We start from the raw sequence: 24,334 nt of genomic DNA, 5'->3' as shown, positions 1-24,334 counted from the left end.
ACTCATCTTGATGCTCAACTTGTCTCATACTTGAGGGGTCCCTTTTAACTGGATCCATCAGTCTCTGGACACTTCCATGCCTTTTGGCCCCTTCTCTTATAGGCTAAACCTTCAACCTAATCCAGAGAGCAGCCATTTCTTCAAGTCCTGGTTCCTCTGAGTAGAGGATAGTGCTTAGAAATTAAGATGTATGTTCCATTAAGCTGTCATCGTTTCTAGGCTCTTTAAGCAGACAGAGCCAGGAAATAATGTGTAAGTTGTTTGCAAGTCCGTCCCAACACCCCAGGGATGATTCTAGCTTCCTTTGCTTGCTGTAGCCTTCATTCCCTCCCAGTGACATGCTGCTGAGTGTTTAATGACCAGCACACCCAAATAGAACATATCTGATTTGGGTGAGCATATGGCCTGCTGGGGTAGACTGCTTGTCATACAAGCCTGAGTACTTGAGCTTCCTGTCAAGCTAACCTCATCAGAAATACCAAGCTTTTAGTTCAGAGAGAGACCCTGTCTGAAGGCAATAAAGCAAGGTAATAAAGGCAATAGAGGAAGAAAGCCAGCACCTTCCCCTGTCTTCTGCATGTGTACAGTGTGAGCGTTATGTCTGCATACTCATGTGAGTGTCCCCACTCAGAATAACATCATGGAAATACACGTTACAAAAGATACTCCTTCCAGTCTGGGAGATGGCTCGGGGGCTAAAAGTACTTGCTGGGCAAGCATGATGACTAGAGTTCAGATCCTCAGAGACACATGACCGTCAGCTGGATGGGCGGGCTCACCTCTACTTTCAGAGATAGAGGGGAGATAGGTCAGATCAGTGAGCTCTGGGATCAGTTGAGAGATCCTGCCTCAATGAATAAGACAGAGAGTGATTGAAGAAGGCTCCTGAGGCCAAGTTTGAGCCTCCTGTGCGCGCACGCGCGTACACACACACACACACACACTGTAGGTACACACACACACTGTAGGCACACACACACTCAACACACATGCAAACATGTACCCATACCATCACACATACATACTACAAACATATATACACAAAGAAGAAGAAGAAAAAAAGATTTCTTTTGCCAAGAATTTCCTTGAAAAATTCCTAAACACCAGAGTCATCAGAACCATTCAAATCAGAACAAAAGGCTGGAATTGCAAAAGCTAAGCACAGAGGTTTGTGCCTGTCACTCCAGCATTTGGAAGACAAGAGGGTGGTGACTTCCATTGTGAGACCAGTCTTGGCTACACAGTGAGGCCCCTTAGCAGCTCTCCCCTCAAGACCAACCAAAGAGAAATGGAAAACGAAAAAGTCAGGGTTGATACAAGAGAGAGCACCAGGGCTCCCGTGCGTTGTGTGAGACACGGCAGAAAATGGTGCAGTCAGTCATTTTGAGAAAGGTTCATCAGAGTCTCGGCAGGATGAATACACTCACAGCTGATAACCCAGAGTTCAACTCCAAGAGTTTACACAAGGGGGATGAACGCGTACACACAGAAAAAGACTCACACAAGCGTATTTGTGGGGACCTTATTTACAGAGTTCCAAGTTGAAAACAACTCAAACATAAAGCAACTGATTAATGGATAAAGGTTTTGTGTTGTGGCCATACAGTGGAACACAACTCAACAATAAAAAGGAAAAAAAAAAAGATAATGATTCTATTATAAAAAGAAATAAGAACAATGATGGTATAAGAGCCAGAGAGAGATTGCTAGAGCTGAGTGGGAGGGGTCAGGAAAGAACATTCTAGAACAAGGGGACTGTGCGAACCCATGTAGCCCACATCCCTATAGGTATTCTCTATAGGGACGTGAGCCCGTAAGTTGTATGATTGTGATTTTTCAAAAAATTACATTTGTACTTTCCATTTTATATACATTACACTTCAAGAAGTTGAAAGATGGAACAAGTCAGGTGTGGTGGGGCACACCTTCAGTCCCAGCATTCAGGGAGGCAGTGGCAGGTGGATCTCTGAGCGTTTGAGGCCAGCCTGCTCTACAAAGTGAGTTCCAGGACAGCCAGGGAAACCCTGTCTCAAAAAAAGTCCTTCCCCAGAACAAAAAGACAAAACAAAATTAGGATTAAGAGGGATAATGGGAACAAGCTGTTAGACCTCCGTGATGAGTCCCACTTAAAGAGGGAGAGAGGACGGAGGGGAAGTTGGAGAGCTAAGGAGCCAGGTCTACGCTGTAAGTGATTGTGATCATACATTATTTATGATTTATTAAAGCTTGCCTAAGGATTCAGAAAGCAAAGCTAGGCCCGAGCTATAGAGATCAGGCAGAGTTGATACACCCTGGCTTACTGGAGAGTGAACCAGAGCTCACGCTTTAATCCCGGGGATTTGAGAGGTATAAAAGGCATTGAGTCTGAGAGTTGGTCTCTAGCCACGCTTAGGAGAGCATAGCAGTCTGAGGGGATCTGAGGAGCAGTGAAGTCAGAAGCAGTCTGAGGATCGCCCCTTTGGTCTGAGCTGAGGTAGAGGAAGAGCTTGTGGCTGGCTGCTTTGCTTTTCTGATGTTCAGCTTGGAGCTGGAACCCCAATATCTGTCTCTGGGTCTTATAGTTATCATGTTACAAGTGATCCTCTCAGAGAAGGCCCATGAGCCCTTTAACTCTCAGAAAGACCCGGAAGGTAAGGCTTAGTAACGTACAAGAGAAGCGCGCAGCATTCTCATTTTGGCGGATGGATTAATTAATGCTTTTACTGTGAGGCCACTTAAAGACGTAAGACAAAAATCTTCCCGTAACCAGCAGTGAGCACGTGTGTGCACAGGCCACAGGGCATTCAGCGTGTTCTCCACCCCTGTCACCATCCTCCGCTCCCACCCCAGCTCCGGCTTCCTGTCTGGCTTTCACTCGGTCTCTGAGGCGTATGCGTTGTGCCCCGGTTCCTGCCCCGCCTGTGCACTGTGCTTCGAGGGCTTCTGAGGACTTCCATCTGTGCCCTTCCCGCCTCTTCTACCTGTGGTAGATAGGGAGCATAGGGGCATAGAGAACAAGCTAGAGGCAAATGGAGCCACCCTCAGGGCTGCAGGCACGGCATCGAGCATCCTCACGTGCGGTTCTGTGCTGCATCTCAAGTCTGTATCTGTCATGCCTACCACACAGCATCTCCAGGCACAAGCTCCGAGAGCCTTTTAGTCCACAACCACCCAGGCAGCTGTTAACCACGTAGATTCCTCAGGCCCAGTCCGGGCCTGCTAATCTGCTTACTCCTTCAGAAGGCTGGAAGGCATTGGAATCTGCTACCATGGAAAAAACCAATGGGTCATAATGGGTCCTGCCTGGAGGAGATAGCAAGAAAGCACTAGAAAACATGCATGGTAGGATGGGGAGATGGGAGGGAGAATGGGCAGCAAGAGCGAGAGACTGGAGGAGACTCTCCATGGTTTGCATTTCATTTTAAAACCTCCAGTTTTGAGTAAAACATGCAAATTGGCATTGGCGTCTTTTGGAAGCCTCAAGCCCCCCGGAACAGCGAGGCCAGGTGCTTGGCACCTCATACAAAGGCCGTGTCTGTTTGAGGCTTGGGCGAGGAGGGCACAGATGCCCAGTGCTTTGCATCGAAGACCACAGCATGCTCCATAAACAGAGTGTGATGGAGCCATTTCGGTGCTTCGTGGGGGGGGGAGAAAATGTGATACAGGAAGCAGCATTTTTTACTGCTGCCTCCAACCACAAAGGCTGTAACTGTCCACCAACTGTGTCATCAAAATCCTCCAGCTAAATATTAACTACTAAGAGACAGTCACAGACTCAGGATAAAGACGATAGGGCTCACTTCCTTCCCTGAGCCTCCAGTGTTGACCTGCCTTTTCTATTTGTTGGCCACTTCAACGGATCTAACTCTGCAAATGTGGATGCTATTGTTGATTAATATTAACAATTAGCCTACCAACTACAACTGGACTATCTTGTCCAAGCCTTGCAATAATCTTACAATATAAATGTCATCATTAACTTCATTATATTTTTAAGTAAATTTATTGTGTGTGTGTGTGTGTGTGTGTGTTTGTGAGTGTCACAGTCCTCATATGGAGGATCAGAGGGCAACTTATGGGAATCATCTCTCTCCTCCTTCCATGGAGGACCAGGAATTGAACTGAGGTTGTTGTTAAATTAGCCTGAGGATTCAGAAAAGCAGAGTTGGGCCTCTAGCTCTGACCACTGCCATCTGACCCTGCTGCCTCTCCTCAGCTGGCTGGAGAACCCTGAGACTGAATGTCTTCCTATCCTCAGTGTGGCTGGAGAATGAATGCCCGACACTGAGACCTTGCTCCTGTCTTATATACCTCCCAATGCTGGGAATAAAGGCGTGTGATCACAGGTGCTGAGATCATTTTTGTGTGAGCTGTTTCTCTCTAGGATTGGATCACTCCTGTGTAGACCTGGGTGGCCTTGGACGCACAGAGATCCATCTGCCTCTTAATCCTGAGTCCTTTCTGACTTCTGGGATTAAAGGTGTGCATCACCACTGCCTGCTCTCTATAGCTTGAGGTTGACTTCACTTTCTAATCTTCAGGCAGTCTTTAATAAATCATAAACAATATATCACCATGCCTTGGGGAAAGTGCCTTTACTGTTGAGCCATCTTTCTCATCTTTATTGTACAGCGCAAAAAGCTGAGGGTCAAAAATCTGTATTGTGGAACAGACTGAAGTCTGCCGGAGCCTTTGGGCCACACAGCTCTCTTTTGATTTATTTTCCTGTGTATATGTGTGTGGTATGTGAGCATATATGTACAGTGTGTGTGTGGGGGGTATGCATGCACATGTATGTGTGTGAAGGACAGAGATGTCCTTCTTGATTGATTGTTGCTTCATTTACTGAGTCAGGGTCTTGCTGACCCTGGAGAAGGCTGATTTGCATAGTCTAGCTAGCTAGCTTGCCTTGGGGATTCCCTATCTCTGTCTCCCAAGATCAGATTATAGGCCAGCCACCATGCCTGTTTTTCATATGGGTGTTAGGACCGGAACACTGGTCCTTATGCTTGTGTTGTTTCCTCTTGCTCCTACAGCCCTCAGACAGCTCTTTGCAGGAGAGAGCCACACTTGGCATCCACACATGTCTAAATGTCCCTCCTCTTAAGTCATCAGGTCAACGGAAAAGGCGGCATCAATGGGTTGTAGATAAAGGAAAGCAGAAGTTGAGAAAGTAACTACGCTGTGCAACAAACACACTAAGCAAGAAAAGCAGATGAAGCCAGATGTGGTAACACATATCTTAGCTTTCCAGAGGTTGAGGCAGGAAGGGGAACTGGAATTGGAAGCCAATCTAGACTACATGGTGAGACACTGTTTCAAAAGAGAGGGGGTGGGGGGATATGAAGATGCACCCGTGTTGAGAGTAACTGCTGGCTTAGCATTGTATGCACTGTCTGAATTTCCTGCAGTATACATACGCTACTTTTATAATCAGAGGCCTTCCTCCCTGCCTCCATCCCTGAATGGGAAATTAGAAGCTCTTGTTTATCAGTCATCTGTTCCCAAGCCATACTAAAATAGCAAATGATACATGGCAGTACTAGAAAACAGAGAAAGACCTGCTGGTGAGCTGTGGATTGTGGGAAACTCTGCAGTGCAAAAGACAGATGGGACTAGGTGGACAGAGGTCGGAAGAAAGTTTTCCAACCCAAGAGAAACAGAGAATAAAGTACATAGATTCTCTACACCAAGTCCTAGATCCTTAGCAACAAGCTTTGAGGCAGCTGTGGAGAGGTCAGTTAAAGGAGCCTGGGAATGCAGCCAGGGCCCTCCCCACATGGGTGAACATGGAGCAGCTGCTTCTGATAGTTCTGCCAAAATGTCAGCTGATGATGCCCTGAAGCAGGTGCCTGACATGAACGTGATGGCCTCCAGCAACAGGGCGTGATTCTAGCAGTCTTTAAGAAAAAAGGTCAACGCAGCTCTGGAGTCCTGTGTGTCTTCTCTCTGCAGGCTAACACCTTTCCTTCCATGTCTCACTCTTTGAAGAAACCAAAGCATCAGAAGTTGTTATTAAAACACCAGGAGCACACACATGCACAGACAGACATACACACACATACACACACACACAGAGACAGACACACACAGATATACACATACACACACAGACACACACATACATAAACACATACATACACGGACACACACACACACACACACACACAGATGGAAGGTTCAAAGCCAGCTGGCAGTGGTGGCGCACACCTTTAATCCCAGCACTTAGGAGGCAGAGGCAGGAGGATCTCTGTGAGTTTGAGGCCGGCCTGGTCTACAAAGTGAGTTCCAGGACAGACAGGACTGTTACACAGAGAAACCCTGTCTCAAAAAAATCAAAACAACAACAACAGCCCACAACCCCCCAAACAAACAAACAAACAAGCGAAAACAACTAGAAACAAATCAACTGAAGAAACTCTTCACAGTGACTATGAACAGACACAGGCAGACTTACTTTATTTATTTATTGTGTTCCTTACAGGGCAAGTCCAGGGCCTTATGCATGCTCAGTACACCACCACTGAGTACATCCCTGGCCATTAGCTTTAAGAATTTTTTCCCCTAAAGATTTGCTAAGTCTGTCTATGGCTACACCACCCTGAATATGCCCAGTCTCCTCTGATCTTGGGAGATTTACTAAATTCCCCAAAACACTATAGTTCCTTTTCTTTTAGAAATGTATGCATATGCCTGAATTTTCATGCATGTGAGGGGGAGTGTGCACATGTATGCACACATGGAGACCAAAGGACAACCTCTGGTTATTAGGAATGCCACACACTCCTTTTGAGACTGGGTTTCACTGGCTGGGAGCTCACTGTTTAGGCAAGGCTTGCTGGCCCATGAGCCTTGGGGATCCATCTGTCTCTGCCTTCCCAGTGCTGGCATATCAAGGGTACCACCACACCTGGTACTTTTTATGTGGCTTCTGGGGATGGAACTCAGTTCTTCATGCTTCCCAGGCAAGCCCTTCATGGGCGGAGACATTCTGACGCCCACTATGGTTCCTTTTTTGCTGACCTCAAGTTCTTTTTTTTTTTTAATTTTACATATTGATCCAAGTTTCCTCTCCCTCCTTCCCTCCCTCCCTCACTTCCACTTTTACATGCCCCCCCCCTCGCCTCACCCCCACTCCACATGTAGGGTGGTGCCTTCCAGGAGGGGGTCATCTAAATCTGTCAAGTCGTTTGGAGTAGGGAATAGGCCCTCCCTCCTGTCTCTAGGTTAAGGGAGTATCCCTTCATGGGGAATGTGCTCCCAAAGTCCTTTTGTGCACCAGGGATACATCCTGGTTCCTCTGTCTGAGGTCCCTTAGACTGTCCAGGCCTTCTAACTGAGACCCATGTTCAGGGGCTCTGAGTCGGTCCAATGCTGGATTCCCAGCTATCAGTCTGGGGGCCCATGAGCTCCTCCTTGTTCAGGTCAGCTGTCTCTGTGGGTTTCTGCAGCCTGGTCTTACCCTCCTCTCTGCATCTGGATTCTAGTTCAGCTTAGTGTTTAGCTGTGGGTGTTTGCTTCTGTTTCCATCAGCTACTAGATGAGCGCTCTATGATGGTGGATAAGTTAGTCATCGATTTCATTATCAGGGAAGGGCATTTATGGTAGCCTTTCCACTGTTGCTCAAATTGTTAGTTGGGGTCAGTCTTGTAGGTCTCTGGATATTTCTCTAGGTTCAGTTTTCTAATCAAACCTATAATGGCTCCCTCTTTTATTCTCTCTCTCTCTCTCTGTCTGTCTGTCTGTCTGTCTGTCTGTCTCTCTCTCTCTCTCCTCTCATCTGTTCCTCCCCTGACTCAATCTTCCTGGTCCCACATGCTTTCCTCTCCTCCCCTTCTCTTTCTCCTAGCTCCCTCTCCACTCACTGCCCCCCCCCCCTCCTAATACGCCCAGGAGATCTTGTCCCTTTCCCCTTCTGTAAGGGACCTTGTATGAATCTCTTAGATTCCTCCTTGTATCCTAGTTCCTCTGGCGATGTGAATTGATGACCTCAAGTTCTTAAAGATAATTTCCTGTGTTTTCTTCTAAAACATTATATAAAATGCACACTCATTTCAAATTGCCTTCTTTGCTCAGTAGAACATGAGTGTAGCCGTTCCCCATCAAGTTGTTCCAGGAACATCTGTTCAGAAGAATTGAGCAGCTTTGGTTCCCTTCGCTGAAAGTCAATTGGTTATAGACAAATGAGTCTATTTCTGTGCCGTTTTCTGTTCCATCGCCTACTTGTTTATCTCTGGGTCTCTACTGTGCAGTTCTGTTTATCGTAACTTCTCGGAAAGGTCTCAAGACAGGTGGTCTGAGCCTTCCGGCTTTGAGGCCAGGGAGCTCTGGCTGGCCTTGAACTTGCTATGTAGTCAAGGCTGTTCTTGAACTGATCCCCCTGCCTCCACTCCATAGGTACTGGGTTATACTTGTGTGTTACCATGCCTGACGCTGGTTATGTTTTTCAAACAAAACGATTCAGCCAAGGTTGTGTTTTGTGTCTAGTCCAGGTCCTCTGTAACTTTTCATGAATTTTAGGTCCAAATTGCAGTTATTTATAGAAGAGGATTTGGGGATTATGATGGAATTATGTTGAATCTGGAGAGCAATTGGGAGAAAAATCAGCTTTTTAAGTGTCAATTCCTTCAAATAAGCTGTATGGCTGCTACTTTTACTAGACCTTTGTACATTTCTTCCAGCAATGCTTTGTTAGGTTTTTTTTTGTTTTTTTGTTTTTGTTTTGTTGTTGTTTTTGAGGTTTCCAGTAAGAAATTTCACAACTTCAGTGTTCAATCCAGAATAGTTTGTATTTTTATGTCACTGTAATATTTAAAATATTTTCCCTTTTCCTCTCTTTTCCTTTCTCCTCCTTCCTTTCTTCCTTTCCCTCCCTCCCTTCCTTTCTTTTTTTGAGACAGAGTCTCACTCTGTAGCCCTGGCTGGCTTAGAACTCACTCTATAGAGCAGGCTGGCACTGAACTCACAGATTCACCTCCTTTTGCTTCCTGAGTGCTGGGATTAAAGGTGTGCGTCATCACTGCCTGGCAGTGATATTTCCTATTTTTAATGATGCCCATGTAGCTATCCGAGTCTGTGCATGTGTATGTGCACATGAATTCAGATGTCTTCAGAGATCCCCTTGGACCTGGAGTTACAGATATGACCTGTAAGGTGCCCGGTGTGGGTGAAGGGAACAGAACTTGTGTTCTGTGAGGCACATCGTGATCCCCAGGAGCTGGCCACCTTGTTTCCTGAGACAATCTCTCTCGCGGAGATGGTCTCTTACTGGAGCTTGCTTTATATTCTACAAGCCCCAGGGACCTATCTGCTTGTCCCTGCCTCCTCAGTGCTGGGATCGTGAGCACGTGCTGCCGCTGCTGCGACACCAGACTTGCATGTGGGTGCCTGGACTGAGCTCAGCTCTTCACACTTTTGTGTGAAGCAGGCATTCTGCCCCCCCCCCCCCGGGTTCTCTCCCTTGGTGCTGTGTCTCACGCATGTGCTTTTCTGTTTTGCTCCCCTTTCACTGTTATCCCTGGTGTTCATTTAGTACCCGTGCTCTGCCTAGCATAGGTCACTCTCCCGCAGCTCCGGCCCGGGTGCCGGGTGCCGGGTGCCGGGTGCCGGGTGCCGGGTGCCGGGTGCCGGGTGCCGGGTGCCGGGTGCCGGGTGCCGGGTGACGGGTGCCGGGTGACGGGTGCCGGGTGCTTGGCTTTTTCTGGGAGTCTCTTTTCTCAGTTGCTTCTCATTTGCTTTCCTTTCTTCACTGACTGGGCAGCTGTTCTGTTTTGTTTTAAGCCTGGCTGCTGGGAGGTCTGTGTTTCCAGGGGACTCTCTTCTGGGTTCCTTGCTCCACCAGACCTAAACTAGCTGTACCCTTAGTTAAGGAAAGTGAAACCACCTCCCAGATGTCACGGTGCAGAGAAGTCTAGCATGCTTGATGGGTAGGAATGGAGGCTTGTGTCTACCCTGACTTAGACAATGAGCCCTTTTATTGGGGGCTTTGTTTCATAGTTCTCTTCTTTCGTATTTGGATGGGGTTGTGGGGGACACCTCACCCTGCCCATCTCTGCTGTAGGCCTGTGAGCTACATAACATTAAGGGAGATTTTTCTGTGAGGGGTGCAGGGGTGGCAGTAGTGTTGAACAGAATTCTAGGCATGCTCAATAGAGTTGGGACAGAAATCTGTGTGAGGAGTACATCCAGAAGAGAGGACTGTGCTACTCAGAAAGGAGTCCCGCAAAGTCTGAGAGTTGAGACTGGCTTGGATTTTCACAAATGATATGTAAATACTGTATTGAAGAGGGAGTAATGAAGTTGCTAATTAAAAATGGAATATTCTTTCCCCCAAACTAGGGCCAGGAACTCTGTGCAGCAATGCTGGCCCAGACTCCCATTCATGATTCCGCCAGGCCAATGGCCGCTTTCTTCCACTCTGTGGCTTACCTTCTCACCCATGCCCTGTGGTTCAGAACTGTTTGTCTTTCGTGGCCTTTCCTCAGTCCTCCAAGAGGACAAACTGGCTGTGGGAGATGTCAGGGTCTTTGGTGGCAGGTTTAAGGGCAAACTGAATGTTGTCCAACCCCTGATTAAAATGGGCCTGTTGCTCAAGGCAGTCAGTCCCTCTCTCTCTGTCTCTCTGTCTCTGTCTCTCTCTTCCTTGGTCCCACATATGGGTACTTTAGTCTAGTTTGGAGAGGAGCTGCTCCTCTGTGCTCACCTGCTTCCTCACACTTAGGGAACAGGAGTAGGAACTGAATTTGGTAGATCATCCAGGGAATTCCATGGACCAGGAAGAGGATGTTGGCACACCACAGATTTTCCCTGTGATGTCATGCTCTTGTTGGGTAATTGCCAGACCTGCAGATTGTATATACTAATGTGTTTAACAGTTAATCAGGAAGTAGACTCAGACACTGGGCAGTATCTTGAGCATAGGAAACCTCAAAGCCCACCCCCACAGTGGCACACTTCTCTAAGGAGGCCATACCTATTCTAACAAAGTCACACTTCCCAATGGAGCCACTTACTGTGGCCAATTGCATTCAAAGGACCACACACTGTGTAACAGTCCTGGCCGTGCTGGAACTCACTCTGTAGCCCAGGCTGGCCTCGAACTCACAGAGATCCACCTTTGTGTGCCGTAACTACTGCCCGGTAGTCCGAGGCAGTGTGAAGGTGCACGCAGCAAGGGGCTGGAGTAGGAACCTCGAGCGTCTCTCTTGTCCTGACTTAGGTGTGAGTGAAGGCCCAGAGAGGGGCTTGAGTCTTCTTCCTCACCACTCATCCTTAAGTCTCGATTCAGGTCTTGTCCCTCTTGGGTTTCATCCTTTCAGTTCTTCTGCCCAGCTGTTCACTTTTGCTTCTTGCCTGTACTCTCTTGGGTCACGTGTCTTGGTGAAAGTGACTCAGTGGAGTCCCGTTGCGGGTTTCCTGCCCCTTCTGCGCCCCCCTCCCCCTTCCCCGTTCCCTCTTCAAGCTTATTCCTGGTTTGACGCCACCGTTTGTTCATTCCTTCAGAGCACGGACATTCTCAGCACGGTTGGCTACGACTGTATCATCCAGCATTTGAACAACGGCCGCAAGAACTGCAAGGAATTTGAAGAGTTTTTAAAGGAAAGGTAAGATGCCCAGGCCCTCAACATGCCCCACCCCCACCTCCGACCGGGAATCATTTCTCTTGTCTTTCTTTTTCAGGAAGTGTTTCTTGTTAGGACCGGGCATGTGAGTGCTACTGTGTGTGTGTGTGTGTGTGTGTGTGTGTGTGTGTGTGTGTCTGTGAGTCGGAGGACAGCTTTGTGCTGCTGGCCCTCTCCCCTTCCCTATTTATATGGGTTCTGGGGATTGAACTCTGATTGTCGGTCTTGTACATCACCGTTGAGCCATCTCATGCACTCTACATTAGTTGTTTTTGATTGTGTTTACCCGTTCTGAAGACCCTCTACTACAGGGCATGAAATGATCCCAAGAAGTGACTGGTATAATTCTAGAACTAATTTTAATATGCCTTCTCAGTGAGAAATCACTCTGCACATTTACAGATTAATAAAGAGGGAAAAAAAGGTTTTATTCATTTATTTATTTAAGCATAGCTATGCGCCCACAGAGGAGCTTGCCGTAAATAGATGGTTTTAGTGACTTACACACACCTTAGGCTTGTGCACACACACTATCATCCTTAAGTTTAGGTTCAGGTCCAGGTCACACTTTGAACGGTTTAAAAGGAGTCATGAGACTGCAAGTCTGGCCGCTTGGGTAGATGGGAGATTTACACAGCAAAGATATTGCCAGACTTATTTAAGTATGTCAGTGTTGAACTTCTCCAACAGCTTTTGCCTAGGGTCATCTTGTCTATTGGAAGAATTACGGGTTTTTGGATAACAGCACAGGGGACCTTAGGACAGGGTTAGGACCTAATGAGGGCTGTCCTCATTGCTGCCCCTAGCCATGCGCTTTGATATGGAGATGAGCCTGGTGGCCGTTTGTAATTCAGAGTTTCCTCCTTTTGTTATGAGAAGGGAGCCTAATTGAGGGAATCTACCTCTGTAAACAATCATTAACATCCTAACGTCCTAAATTTCACTGATCTCAAACAGATTTTGGGTAGCACACTTCTTGGCTTTGGTGTATTGTGGAGGCAATACCTCTTAGCTAAATTCTACTTTGGATGAGTTAATGTCTCCTAAGCAAATCTGTTAGTAAACGTTTATACTTCTGACATCCACATCGCTCCTACAGCAATGCCTGTTCTAAAATCCCTAGGAACCAGTTTGAAAATAAGGTGATAAGTGTAAGAGCACATAGAATGCAGCAAGCACACGGACACGTTAAGAAGCGTGGCATGTATCAGTGGTACTGAAGCGGCAGATTAAGAATCACAAAATAAACCAGGCAGTGGTGGCGCACGCCTTTAATCCCAGCACTCGGGAGGCAGAGGCAGGAGGATGTCTGTGAGTTCAAGACCAGCCTGGTCTACAGAGGGAGGTCCAGGACAGCCAAGGCTACACAGTGAAACCCTGCCTTCAACATGTGCCCCCACCAAAGGAAGAATTGACAAACTGTCCAGGTGGTGGTAGCGTATGTCTTTCATCCTAGCATTCAGGAGGTAGACGCAGGCAGATCTCTGAGAGTTCAAGGCCAGCCTGATCTGCATAGTGATTTTTTTTTTTTTATGGACAGCCAAGAGCTGTCTAGTTGAGACCCGTCTTGAAAGAAAAAAAAATTAGGAATTGGCAAATACAATAAACAAACAAGTGAAACAATGAAATTCTGGGGTAGCTTCATGGAAGAGGGTTCCTTGCAGGGCTCTGGCGGGAAAGGTGGCTCTGACAGCCTTGGGAGACAGGCAGTCTTGGAGGTGACAGTAGGCAGCCCTAGGTGGAAAGAGGCAGGCAGGACCTCATTCAGACACCAGAAGATGAGGCACTATGGGAGATGTGGGGGCAGGACCTTGCCGTCTTGGAGGTTCTAGGGAGAATGTGGTTGTGTCACTGGGAGTCCAGGATGTGTTTCAGCCCCACAGTCCCCTGTCCCCTTCCTCACTACAGGCTTGTGTCTTCACATCTCCATCTCGCGAGGGCTCCTGCGATGTTAGATTAGGCACCAACCTGCTCAAGGGTGCTCCCGTCTCAGCTAATACCTCTGTAGTGAGTGATCCTATTCCAGAGAAGAGTACAGTCTGAGACCATGGGCACTAGACTTCGCCTTGGCTATTTTTTAGAGGGAGATAGGTCATGATATGCATGGAACAGGCAGGAAGCTGAGGCCTACAAAGGAGAGGACCCCAGGAGAAGAATCTGATCACTTCCTCTTCTGATCCTGCTTCCTTAGTCATTGTCAGGGACATGCGTCGAATCAATGGCAGGTATCTTTCCAGATCTCTGTTTCCTCATCAGTGAAAGGAAGCCATTGTACTCTTGTTCTGTAAAATCTCTTGAGCAAGGAGCACGCTGGGCGGCTCTTCTGTTTCAGTGGTGTTCCTAGCTCCAGGAGGATGCCTGGCACAAAACAGATGCTCTAGAAATGACAACTTAGGGACTGGATGGGTGGATCAGAGGCTAAGAGCATTGTAGCTCTTGCAGAGGGCCAAGGTTCCATTCCCAGCATCCACACGGCAGCCCACAAACATCCACAACTCCAGCTCCAGAGGCCCTCATGACCTTTTTAGGCCTATGTGTGCACACACACAGTACACACACATAAATGCAGGCAAAGAACTCGTACATATACATTAAGAAATGAATCTTTAAAAAAAGACAAATTGGTGGCGCAATTTTTCGAGGCAGGTGGATCTCTGTGCGTTCCAGGCCAGCCTGGTCTACAGAACGAGTTCCAGGACAGGTTCCAAAACAATACAGAGAAACCCTGTCTCGAAAACAACAACAAGAAGACAAACTGATGAATGGGACCGATGAGGTGGTTGGTGGGTAGTGATCTAGGTAAGGGGGTTTCTACAAACTCCCTCTGGTTCCTTCCGTGGCTGTGGTCTCAGAGCCCAGCGCTTCCCCTATGCTTTGGGCTCTGTATGTCAAGAGTGGCTCCCCTGGTTTCAGAGTGTGACTCTCAAGTTTCAGTTCAGTAAAGCTCCCCCTTTTCTTCAGAGAGCAGACCACTGGGCACGCTGGGGGGGGGGGGTGGGACGCTGCCCACTGTGGCCTTACTGCTAGGGCGCCTCCTTCTGGAAGCCATGGGGTTCTCCAGAGCCCTTCAGGAGCAGGAGCGAGCATGCAGGAGGACTCTGCTAGGTTCTGCACGCGCAACACTTGGGAAAGCTGGATGACCACGTTTGAAGTGCTGATGTTTAGTCATTGCTAGTTTTAATAGTAAAGAAGGAGAAAAGGCCCTGGAGGGATTGATTCGGTCTGAGGAGCTGTTCAACTTCCAGTGAGAGGGAAGAGCAGGTAAGAGCCGCGGCTCAACACAGAGAGGCTCAGAAGATCTGCCCTTGAACGTCCAGTAACGAGCATTGTAAGGTGCACATGCCGAAACCCGGCCAGGATGCTTCTAGACGGCAGGAAGAAGCTTTGGTCAGAGCGATGCAGTCTTCGGTGAGATGGAAGTCTGCTGGGGACTGTAGATAGACCCAGGTTCCGGGAAGCAAACTGGACCAGGGAAGGGCCAGCACTGACAGCTGGACTCCTCAAGGGTTGTGCATAGATAGGTGTGACCAGCATCTATGACCCAGCCTCACAAAGGGATGTCTAGGGGTGTAACAGTGCTCTGTGAGCCACAGAAAGGGACAGTTAGACGAGCCAGCAGGCTGAACGGCATCAGACTGCGTCCTGCACATCGCCCCCTTCCCCTCCTCTGGCCTTCCTTGTTTAACACCAGAGTTTAACACCAGCGGGCCAGCTGTGGGCTCCTTTGCTTTTGTCCCCAACCTCTGTCTTTTCCTTTTTTCCTTCCCCTTTTCAAAGAGCACAGGCGTTTCCTGGTTTGTAGGTCTGGATAGTTGTGGATTATCCGAGTGTATAAATTTACTGAGTTTTTTTTTTTTTTTCATTTTACTTTTGGCCAAAACTGACTCATCTCTCCTGCTATTTCCTCTTTTATTCACATTTCCCCCTCCTTCTCCCCCACATCAATCCAATACTAACCATTAGTCTTACTCTGTTTTTTGGTGTGTGTGCCCACTTTACACAGTAGTTAACACATCACTCTACACAGTACTATGATCAGTGTTCCTTTATTTCCTAAAATTGACATTTAAGAAGTGTTTATTTTTTAATTTGACTATTACTGGGTTTTCATAGTAGACATACCCTTTGATAGTGATCCTTTTGAAGACAGTATTCTAATGTCAGGGCACTGAGCCTGGTGTCCTAGACAGCAGGGATAATGACGATTCAGCTCTGCTGAAACCTTGTCCTTGTTGAATGTTAAACACTCTTCCCCTGAAAGAACCAGGGACCCAAACACAGATGCGCAGGTCCCAGTGCAAAAGCACAAGAAACATGGAGTACCCAGGCTTCTCTAGAGTTGGTAACACCATAGTAAAGGCCTCCAGGGAGAGTGGATTAGACAAAATCAGACAACAAATTCAAAAGGATGATTGTAAGTATGCTCAAATGGATCAAAGAGCCCAAAAACTCTGGAATGAATTCCAAGAGAACACAAATAACTGAATAGAATAGCATGATCTGTATAGGATACGAAAACAGAAGTCAGCAGAGACAGAGATACTGGAGAAATCCAAGTGGAATATTGAAACTGAAAGGTCAATAAGTCAAATAAAGAGCGCTATGGGAAGGCTCACCAGTGGACAGAATATCAGTGTTTCAGGACAAGGTAGAGAAATTTCGTCATTCAGTAAAAAGTATAAATCCACAAGAAGAGATAAAGAGAACATTTGAAATCTAAGGGACACTCTGAAAAGACTAAATTTATAAATTATGGGCATAGAAGAAAGAGAAGCTCATACTAAAAGCATAGAAAACTTTGCCAATAAAGTCATAGCAGGAAATTCCTCAAATCTAGGGTACCCTGCTTTGGTACACATGGCAGTTAAAACATCAAAGAGTAGAAAAAAAAATCTCCTCACATCAAATTGTAGTTGAAACAGTAAATAGACAGAACAAAGAACGTATATCGAAATCTGCATGAGAGAAACAGTAGCTTGCATATAAAACCAGGCTCACACAAGAGATTTCTCACCATAAACTTTAATGGGGACATTAATGTACCTAACTGAAGGAAACTGAAACACTTTCTGTGACTAAAAAGAGATTAAGAAATTTATGACCACTAGCCAAGCTCTGCAGAAGGTACTTGAAGGAATCCTTCAGACCGAGAAGGAAGAGAAACACGTCTCTGAGGCTGCAAGAAAGGATAAGCTACCCTGAAACAGGGAAGGATCAAACAGGAATGGGGGGGGGGAACAGCAATCACCACAGAACCAACAAAGTACCAGGCGTTAATACAAGTGTTTTGATAATAGTCTTGAATGTTAATGGTCTCGTCTCTATTAAAAAACACAGACTAACATATAGTATAAAAAAAAAAAAAAAAAAAAAACAGGTCCCACGTATTTGTTACATCTAAGAAACACACCTCAGCATCAAAGGCAGATGCTACCTCACGGTAAAAGGAGGAAAAAAAAAATTCCAAGCAAATGGACCTAGTAAACAAGCAAATGTTGTTGTTTTGATATCTGACAAAATTCACTCCGACCTAGTCAGGAGAGGTAAGGAATGTTACTTTATGCGGTTAAAATGGAACAGCCCATCAAGGGGACACTGTAATTCCAAACATGGATGCACCAACTATGAGTGTGCTCCATTTTTATAAAAACAATTGACTATTAGATGTGAAGCTACAAGTCAACCCCAACACAACAGCACTGGGGTCCTTCAGTATTATGCTTCCACAATAGATAGGCCGTCCCAAGGGAAAAATATGTATCTACATTAAACAATGTCATAGGCCAAGGGGAACCTTCACGGAACATTTCATTCAGGCATGCAGAATTTTCCTCAGAAGTCTTTCCCTCAAAGAGAACTTAGGGTAGGACACATGGGGAGTCTTAGCAAATGTGCACCTCATTCTTCGTATTTTGACCACAGTGGAATAAAACTGTAAACCAACAGCAAGAGAAATTATGCAATATACACAAACTCGTGGAGATTAAATAACACACTATTACATGATAGATCACTGAAGAAGTCAAAGAGGAAATGAAAAAATCCTGCATTGAATGAAAAGGAACACATCATATCAAAACTTTTAGGATACAATGAAAGCAATTCTGAGAGAAAGGTTCATAGCTACTGTGCCCATATTAAAAATTACATTTTTTAAAGCAGATAATCAGCAGATGTGAGCTCCAAGCTTAGTTAGAGATCCTGTCTCAAGGGTGGGTTAGGGTTAGGGTTGGGGTTCTGGTCTTTTCATATGTGCAGATGTGAGTCATGCTCACGTATGCACACACACACTACAGACATGTATATTAACAAACAAAAAAATTTAAAAAATATCCATGTCAATCACCATCAAGTGATACAACTATCTTGTGTATGTTTGTGTTATGTTTGCCTATACATGTTCATGTGTGTGCGTGCACATATGTGTAGCTGCATATCCATGTGTGTATGTGTGTTGTGCAGATTAGAGATTGCTGTCTATGTCTTCTGAGTTGTTTTTCACCCTTTTTTCACTTTGTTTATTTGTGGTGTGTGTGTGTATTTTAAGACTTATTTTTATTTATGTGTATGTGTCCAGGTGCCATGTGTGTATGGGTGCCAAGGAGGCCAGAAGCGAATGTCTGATCCTCTGGGTTCCAGGTGGTTGTGACCTGCCGGCTATGTGTGCTACGAACTAACCCTAGGTCCTCTGGGAGAGCAACAAGTGCTCTTTAACCATGAGCCTTCTCTCCAGCCCCCTCCTTTGTTGTTTGAAACAAGGTCTAATAACCCTTGACTGGCCTCAAACTCCCTGTGTGGCTAAGGCTGACGCTGACTACCGGTCTTCTTGTCTTTACCTTCTTCTGGGGTTAGAAATGCCTGGCTTTGAGTTTTATTTTATTTATTTATTTTTAGTTCTTTTTTAAAAAATCACTGAGTCTTATGTCTTAGACAGTGACATTGCATCTGAACTTCTGCAATAGATGACACCTTTCATGCAGGAGCAGTGTCTTAGCTGAGAACTGTGTGCAGGACCTATGACCTCTTCTGTTCCCTCCAGGGCATCAATTGAAGAGAAGTATGGCAAAGACCTGCTGAGTCTCTCCAGGAAGAAGCCATGTGGACAGTCTGAGATCAAGTAGGTACCAGTGTTCTTCCGACTCCTAGGCTGCCTGCCATGGCCCAGTGCCCCGATGTTTTGCAAGTACAATCGAGTGGCAGTTACAGTATGAAAGACGGAAAGAATATTTTTTCCTCCTTGTTGACAATTGGGAAAAGTCTGTGTCTTTTCAAAGATCTTTTTTAAAGGTTTGACTTACTTTATTTTTTTAAATCATCTCTCTCTGTCTTTTTTTTAAAATTAAGCTAACCATTTTTCTCTGCCCTCCTTACCCCCTCCTCTCTCCCCTCCACCCTCTGCCCCATGCCCTCTGCCCCATGCTCCCAATTTACTCAGGAAATCTTGTCTTTTCCCCTTCCTAGGTGGATCCATCCATGTGTGTCTCTCCGTGTGCACATGTAAACATGCATGGACAGTCGCACACAAACACACACACACACACAGGAACATACACAGTCACACACACACAGGAACATACACAGGCACATACACACACACACACAGGAACATACACAGTCACATACACACACACAGGAACATACACAGTCACATATACACACAGGAACATACACAGTCTCTCTCTCACACACACACAGGCACAAACACATACATACCCACATACACGAAAGTTATTGTGAACACAATTCAACAACACAGATACACATAGATTTTTTTTTTTAGTGCTGTATGAACAGATCTAAAAACCCATAAACATACGCAGTATGTTTATGGAAGAGTGAATTAAAAGCTTAAGTGAGGAGAGTTTTAGAAATGTCCTAGAAATTCTGAAAAAGAATCAGACTTGAATAAAACCTTCAGGAACTGTGGCCAAGGTTAGGGAGATGTGGGTTAAAATATACTATGACCTTTCAAGGCTAGGGGAGATGACTCCATGGTTGAACCATGAGTTTCACAAGCATGAAGACCATTGTTCAGTTCTTCAGAACCTATGTAAACACTGGATGGGCATGGAAACCTGCTTGTAATTCCAGACTTAGAAGGTGGAGGCAGCATCCCCAGAGTTAACTGGATAGCAAGACTAGCCGTGTCGGTGAGCTCTGGGTTTGACTGAGAGACCCTGCCTCAGAGAATTAAGTAGAAGAAGAGTTATAATTCCCAACACCAACTTCAACCTTGGGCCTTTACACACACATGCCAGTGTGCCATACCGCCCAGCACAATGCACTATTCTTAAAAAAGAACTGGAGATAGATTCTAAGTATTCCACCCCAAAACAGTGGTAAGGATATAAGGCAATGGGTATGTTAATTACTTTATTAAGTCATTCCACAATGCATGTAGATTTCGAAATATCATGTTGCACCTGGTAAAGATGTACAATTTTATTTTTCAATTAAAAGATAAAATTTTAAAAAGGAATAAGCTTGATCAATAGTTTCTGATCAGTAAGTATATGCTGGATGTAGTGGGGCACGCCTTTAATCTCAGCACCCAGGAAGCAGAGGCAGATGGATCTCTGTGAGTTCCAGGTCAGTCTGATTTACAGAGTGAGTTCCAGGACAGCCAGGGCTACAGAGTTACACTCAATGTCAGGGAAAAATTATGATGGTTTTCTAAGAAAGGAGTCAGTTAAAAGCCAGGGTTTGAGCTGGGGCACGGCAATGATGATGCCTGGAATCCTAGCACTTGGGAAGAGGAAGCAGGAGGGTTAGAAGTTTAGGGCTGGCTTCAGCTGTATCACAAGCCTGGCTATGTGAGATGCAGTCTCAACATGTATGTGTGTGTGTGTGTGTGTGTGTGTGTGTGCGCACACACACACACACACACACACACACCCCACAGACGCTCACCCAAAGTGCAAACTAGGAATAGAGCTCTCTCTTTAGTTGTCCTGTTTTCATATTCAAATGACAACGTGTTCTTACGAGAAAGGGACCAGATTCCTATATTATCACCGGGAAGATGAAACGCAGAGTTTTTACATTTTGCTCGACTCAGGGCAGACAGACAGGTGTAGAACTGCTTACGCCTGGGATTGAGTAGGTTCATCTTAAGAGGTTTCTGTCTTTTACTGTTTTCTGAAGCTCAAGGACGAAAGTGATTCTGGAGCCCCCATGTTAACAGGCAGGCAAGGAGAAGCATATGAAAACATTGTAATAAAACCATATGGATGATTTCCAGAACTGAAATTGCGTATGTGCTTGTTTTTCAGTACCTTGAAGAGAGCCCTTGACGTCTTCAAGCAGCGTAAGTGAACTATTTAACATTTAATTTTATTTGTATGAGTGTTTTGCCTGCGTGTTTGTCTGTACCATGTGTGTGCCTGGTACCCACAGAGGCCAGAAGAGGGCATCGGATCCCCTGGATCTGGAGCTACTGTGGCTCTCAATACCATGTGGGTGGTGGGAATTGATCATGGGTCCTCCGGAAGAGTAGCCAGTACTCTTATGCTCAACCATCACTCAAACCCCTAGTGCAAAACTGCGTTTTCTGTCCTTGGTAAGTAAGCTCTGTGTCTTTCTTCTGAAGTGAGTTCTAATTTGAACAGTGGTTTAGCACCAGGTAAAAAGATTTAGCACAACCGTGAGGTGAGAACTAGCTCTGTGGAGGAGAAATGAGCGAAGCCCCTTCACATCTCCCTGTCACTTGGATAGCTGTGGTTACCACAGATTCATGGCCCGTCTGAGTTTCTGACTCAGGGAAATTGGAGTAGGGCCTGGGATTCTGTGTGCTCTTAAGTTCCAGATGGGAACACCACCAGGCAAGGACACTCCATTCTGCTTTGTTTTTCGAGCTATCGGTACGTGAGTGCTTATCTGCCGCCCGCCTGATTCAGACTCACCCAACCTCTTATGTGCTCTTCTTGGGAGAATTTTCTCTCCCCAGAGACACTTCTTGCAGGACTTCAGTTGCTGGGACAGCGTTGTAACTGCCTCGCCATTTCTCCCAGATTTCCAGACATTTGGATCATTTTTATGCAGAAGAAGGCTTCATTTTCTTAGCGTGTGTATTCATGCGTGCAAGGGTCTATGGGTGTAGAGGTCAGAGCACAACTTTGGGGGCTCTTAACCTGTCGCCTTGTTGACGCAGGATCTCTCTTGTTTTTACTACACAGCGTACGCCAGGCTCGCTGACAGGCAAGCTTCTGGGGATTTCTCTAATCAGTGCCTCCCATCTCTCGGGGAGTAGTAGATCTCAGATGTGTGGCACACATCCGGCTTGTTTCATGGTTCCGGGAATCTAACTTAAGTCGTCAGACTTGCTCAGCCAGTGGTTTTACCCCGTGGCCCCAGCTCTACAAGACATTTTACATTATGACAGTCTTCAAAGAACAGACTCTTTCCTCCTGTTGTAATGTGGCGTGTGGCCCCAGCCACTACCACTCCCGGAGACCCTGCCCTCTCAGTGGGTGGCAGCAATCTTTCCCTGGTTCAGAGTGTGCCAGGCTCCGGGGACTCTCTTGTCCATTTCGGCCAACATCGGTGTTGTCCTTGTTTGGTTGTGAATCTGACTTGGAATTATACCAGCAGATTTTTTACTAGTTACAGTAGTGTGGTGACATCCGGGAGGTCTGGGGTGACACGTGTTACATTGCTCTTCAGGGACTCCTGCCCAGCTCAGTGCGCCCCAGGGCTTTCTGTCCTTCCTCCTCGGGGGTTTCCAGGTGAAGGGTGTCAAAGGGCACGGTGTGTGTGACTGATGCTTGCAGTGTTTCTGTAGCTAGTGGAGTGTTCTCCATCAGAACCCCTGCTATAAGGTCCTCTGCTGTCATGCTGCAGTGTGACTCTGTCATCACACAGGAGACTTCTGACCCCATCACATGAGACGATTTCCCCCCATAGCAACTAAGCAGTCTCTCCTGCGGTGTAAACTAGCCTGTGTCTTCTGGCCCTGTTCAGTTGTCACACTGTCACCCTGAGGGGACCAGAGCCTGTAGTCTGAAGGCTCAGTTCCCACTCTGGATACCTGTCCCAAGGCTCCTACCTGTTTGAGCCGTGTCCACCACAGGTGGAGACCAGGTTCCCACAACCTCTGTTTGGTTCAGTTCATCTACCCCAGTGGCTCCCAGAGCCCAGGGGAAGGACTCCACATGCTAGTTTATAATAAAGGATATTGCAAAGGCAGTGGGGGAGGAGGCAGGACGTGAGGCGCTTTCATGGCCTCTTGGAGCACACCTTGCAGGAATGGGCTCAGCAGGCTTCAGCGCCATTGTGTTGCTATGAGCAACACCCTCCCCCCCCACCCATAATCGCCACAAGCTTGACTAGTAGGAAGCTCCCAAAGCCATGTCTTGTTTGGATTTTTATGGAGACTTCATTGGACAGGCACGATTGTTAACTGACTGAGTGGGAGAGTCGGTCGGGCTCTTCAATGCCTCCCTGGCCTCTGGAGCATCATGTCTACCTACAGGGCGTGGCCCCTCCAGAGGGAATTGGGTCCTTTGGCCTACTGCCAGACAAGATAAAGATTTTTTTTTTATGGCCCACTAAAGGCATAGGTTGATTAGTTTTCACAATATTCCTTGGGCAGGGGTCACAAAAGCAGTGAGATGAAATAAAAAATACATATGTACTATACACCATAGGTCAAAGGCAGGTGAATAGATACTTCTCCCAGCTTCTCCATAGACAACAGTGTCTCCTTTTTCCTTTAATTCAGCAATGGATCTGCTTCTCAATTAGATGCAGCGTCTTTCCATGAGCCGTTTTCATACATACACCGTGGAGCCAAGTGTCCAAGAGCAAAGGCTTCAGCATAGCTTGACTTGCCTAAGGAATTTACTTGATTACTCATTTGTTTTCCACTCCCTCAGGAGCCAGAGACAGGAGAGTCATGAGTTCTAGGGTAGCCTGGGGTACACAGCAAGAGACGGTACTAAAGAAACAGACAAGTAATGAAGCAAAACAAAAAGCCCTCACCAGTTTTATTTTTCTTATTAAGAATATTAAATATTAAATTGAATATGATAGTTCTTGGTGATTATTTTTCCAGCTTTAAATGTACTTTATTTTTAGATGCGTTTAGATACATGTTTATAATAGATATGTACATGACCATGCTTATTCATGTACATAGACAGTGATTTGTCACGGGAGTTGTTCAGAGTCTCTCTGGGTTGGGGCCGGAGCACACATTTTAATTATTTGTTTTATTGGTTTTTCAGAGCACACGCTTTAATTTTAAAAAGGCATGTTAGCACTTTGTCATATATCTTAATTTTAAAAAAAATTCTATGTGCATAGGTGTTTTGCCAGCATGTATGTCTGTGTACCATGTGTGTGCCTGGTGCAACAAAGACCAGATGAGGGTGGGTGCTGGATCCCTTGGAGCTTGAGTATCAGTGGTGTGAGCCACCGCGAGGATGCTGGGAACTGAACTCAGGTCCTCTGCAAGAGCAGTATGTGCTCCTAACCACTGGACCAACCCATCAGCTCCCCAGCCTTTGTTTTAATCCTCTATGCAAGTTTAGGTATGAGTATTTTTTATATAAGACTACACCATCACATTTCTTTAGAATTTTATGTTTATTTAATAGCTTTAGTCCATAGACTTCTGCCTCATTCCTTTTTGTAAACAAAACAAAACAAAACCCAAAACAACAACAAAAACAAACAAACAAAACAATTGACCTTTCAAAATGCCAGGTCTTCTCAACACCAGATTTTCCTTCACC

The 24,334-nt window shown here is 46.1% G+C and overlaps 1 protein-coding gene across 1 annotated transcript in view; it reads left to right on the top strand.

The window, feature by feature from the left end:
- Pstpip2 (proline-serine-threonine phosphatase interacting protein 2) overlaps window positions 1–24,334 on the top strand; it is a 70,702-nt gene that overhangs the window by 18,690 nt on the left and 27,678 nt on the right. The window contains exons 2-4 of the mRNA XM_051202064.1: window positions 11,482–11,582; window positions 18,640–18,717; window positions 20,873–20,907. Coding sequence (XP_051058021.1) covers window positions 11,482–11,582; window positions 18,640–18,717; window positions 20,873–20,907 — 214 coding nt within the window. The remainder of the gene's footprint in view (window positions 1–11,481; window positions 11,583–18,639; window positions 18,718–20,872; window positions 20,908–24,334) is intronic.

The sequence above is a fragment of the Phodopus roborovskii genome, unplaced genomic scaffold (assembly GCF_943737965.1).
Source record: "Phodopus roborovskii unplaced genomic scaffold, PHOROB, whole genome shotgun sequence".
In the NCBI taxonomy this organism is placed as follows: Eukaryota; Metazoa; Chordata; class Mammalia; order Rodentia; family Cricetidae; genus Phodopus; species Phodopus roborovskii.
Note: the sequence above shows the minus strand (reverse complement) of the source record. Positions and strands in the feature narration are given on the sequence as shown.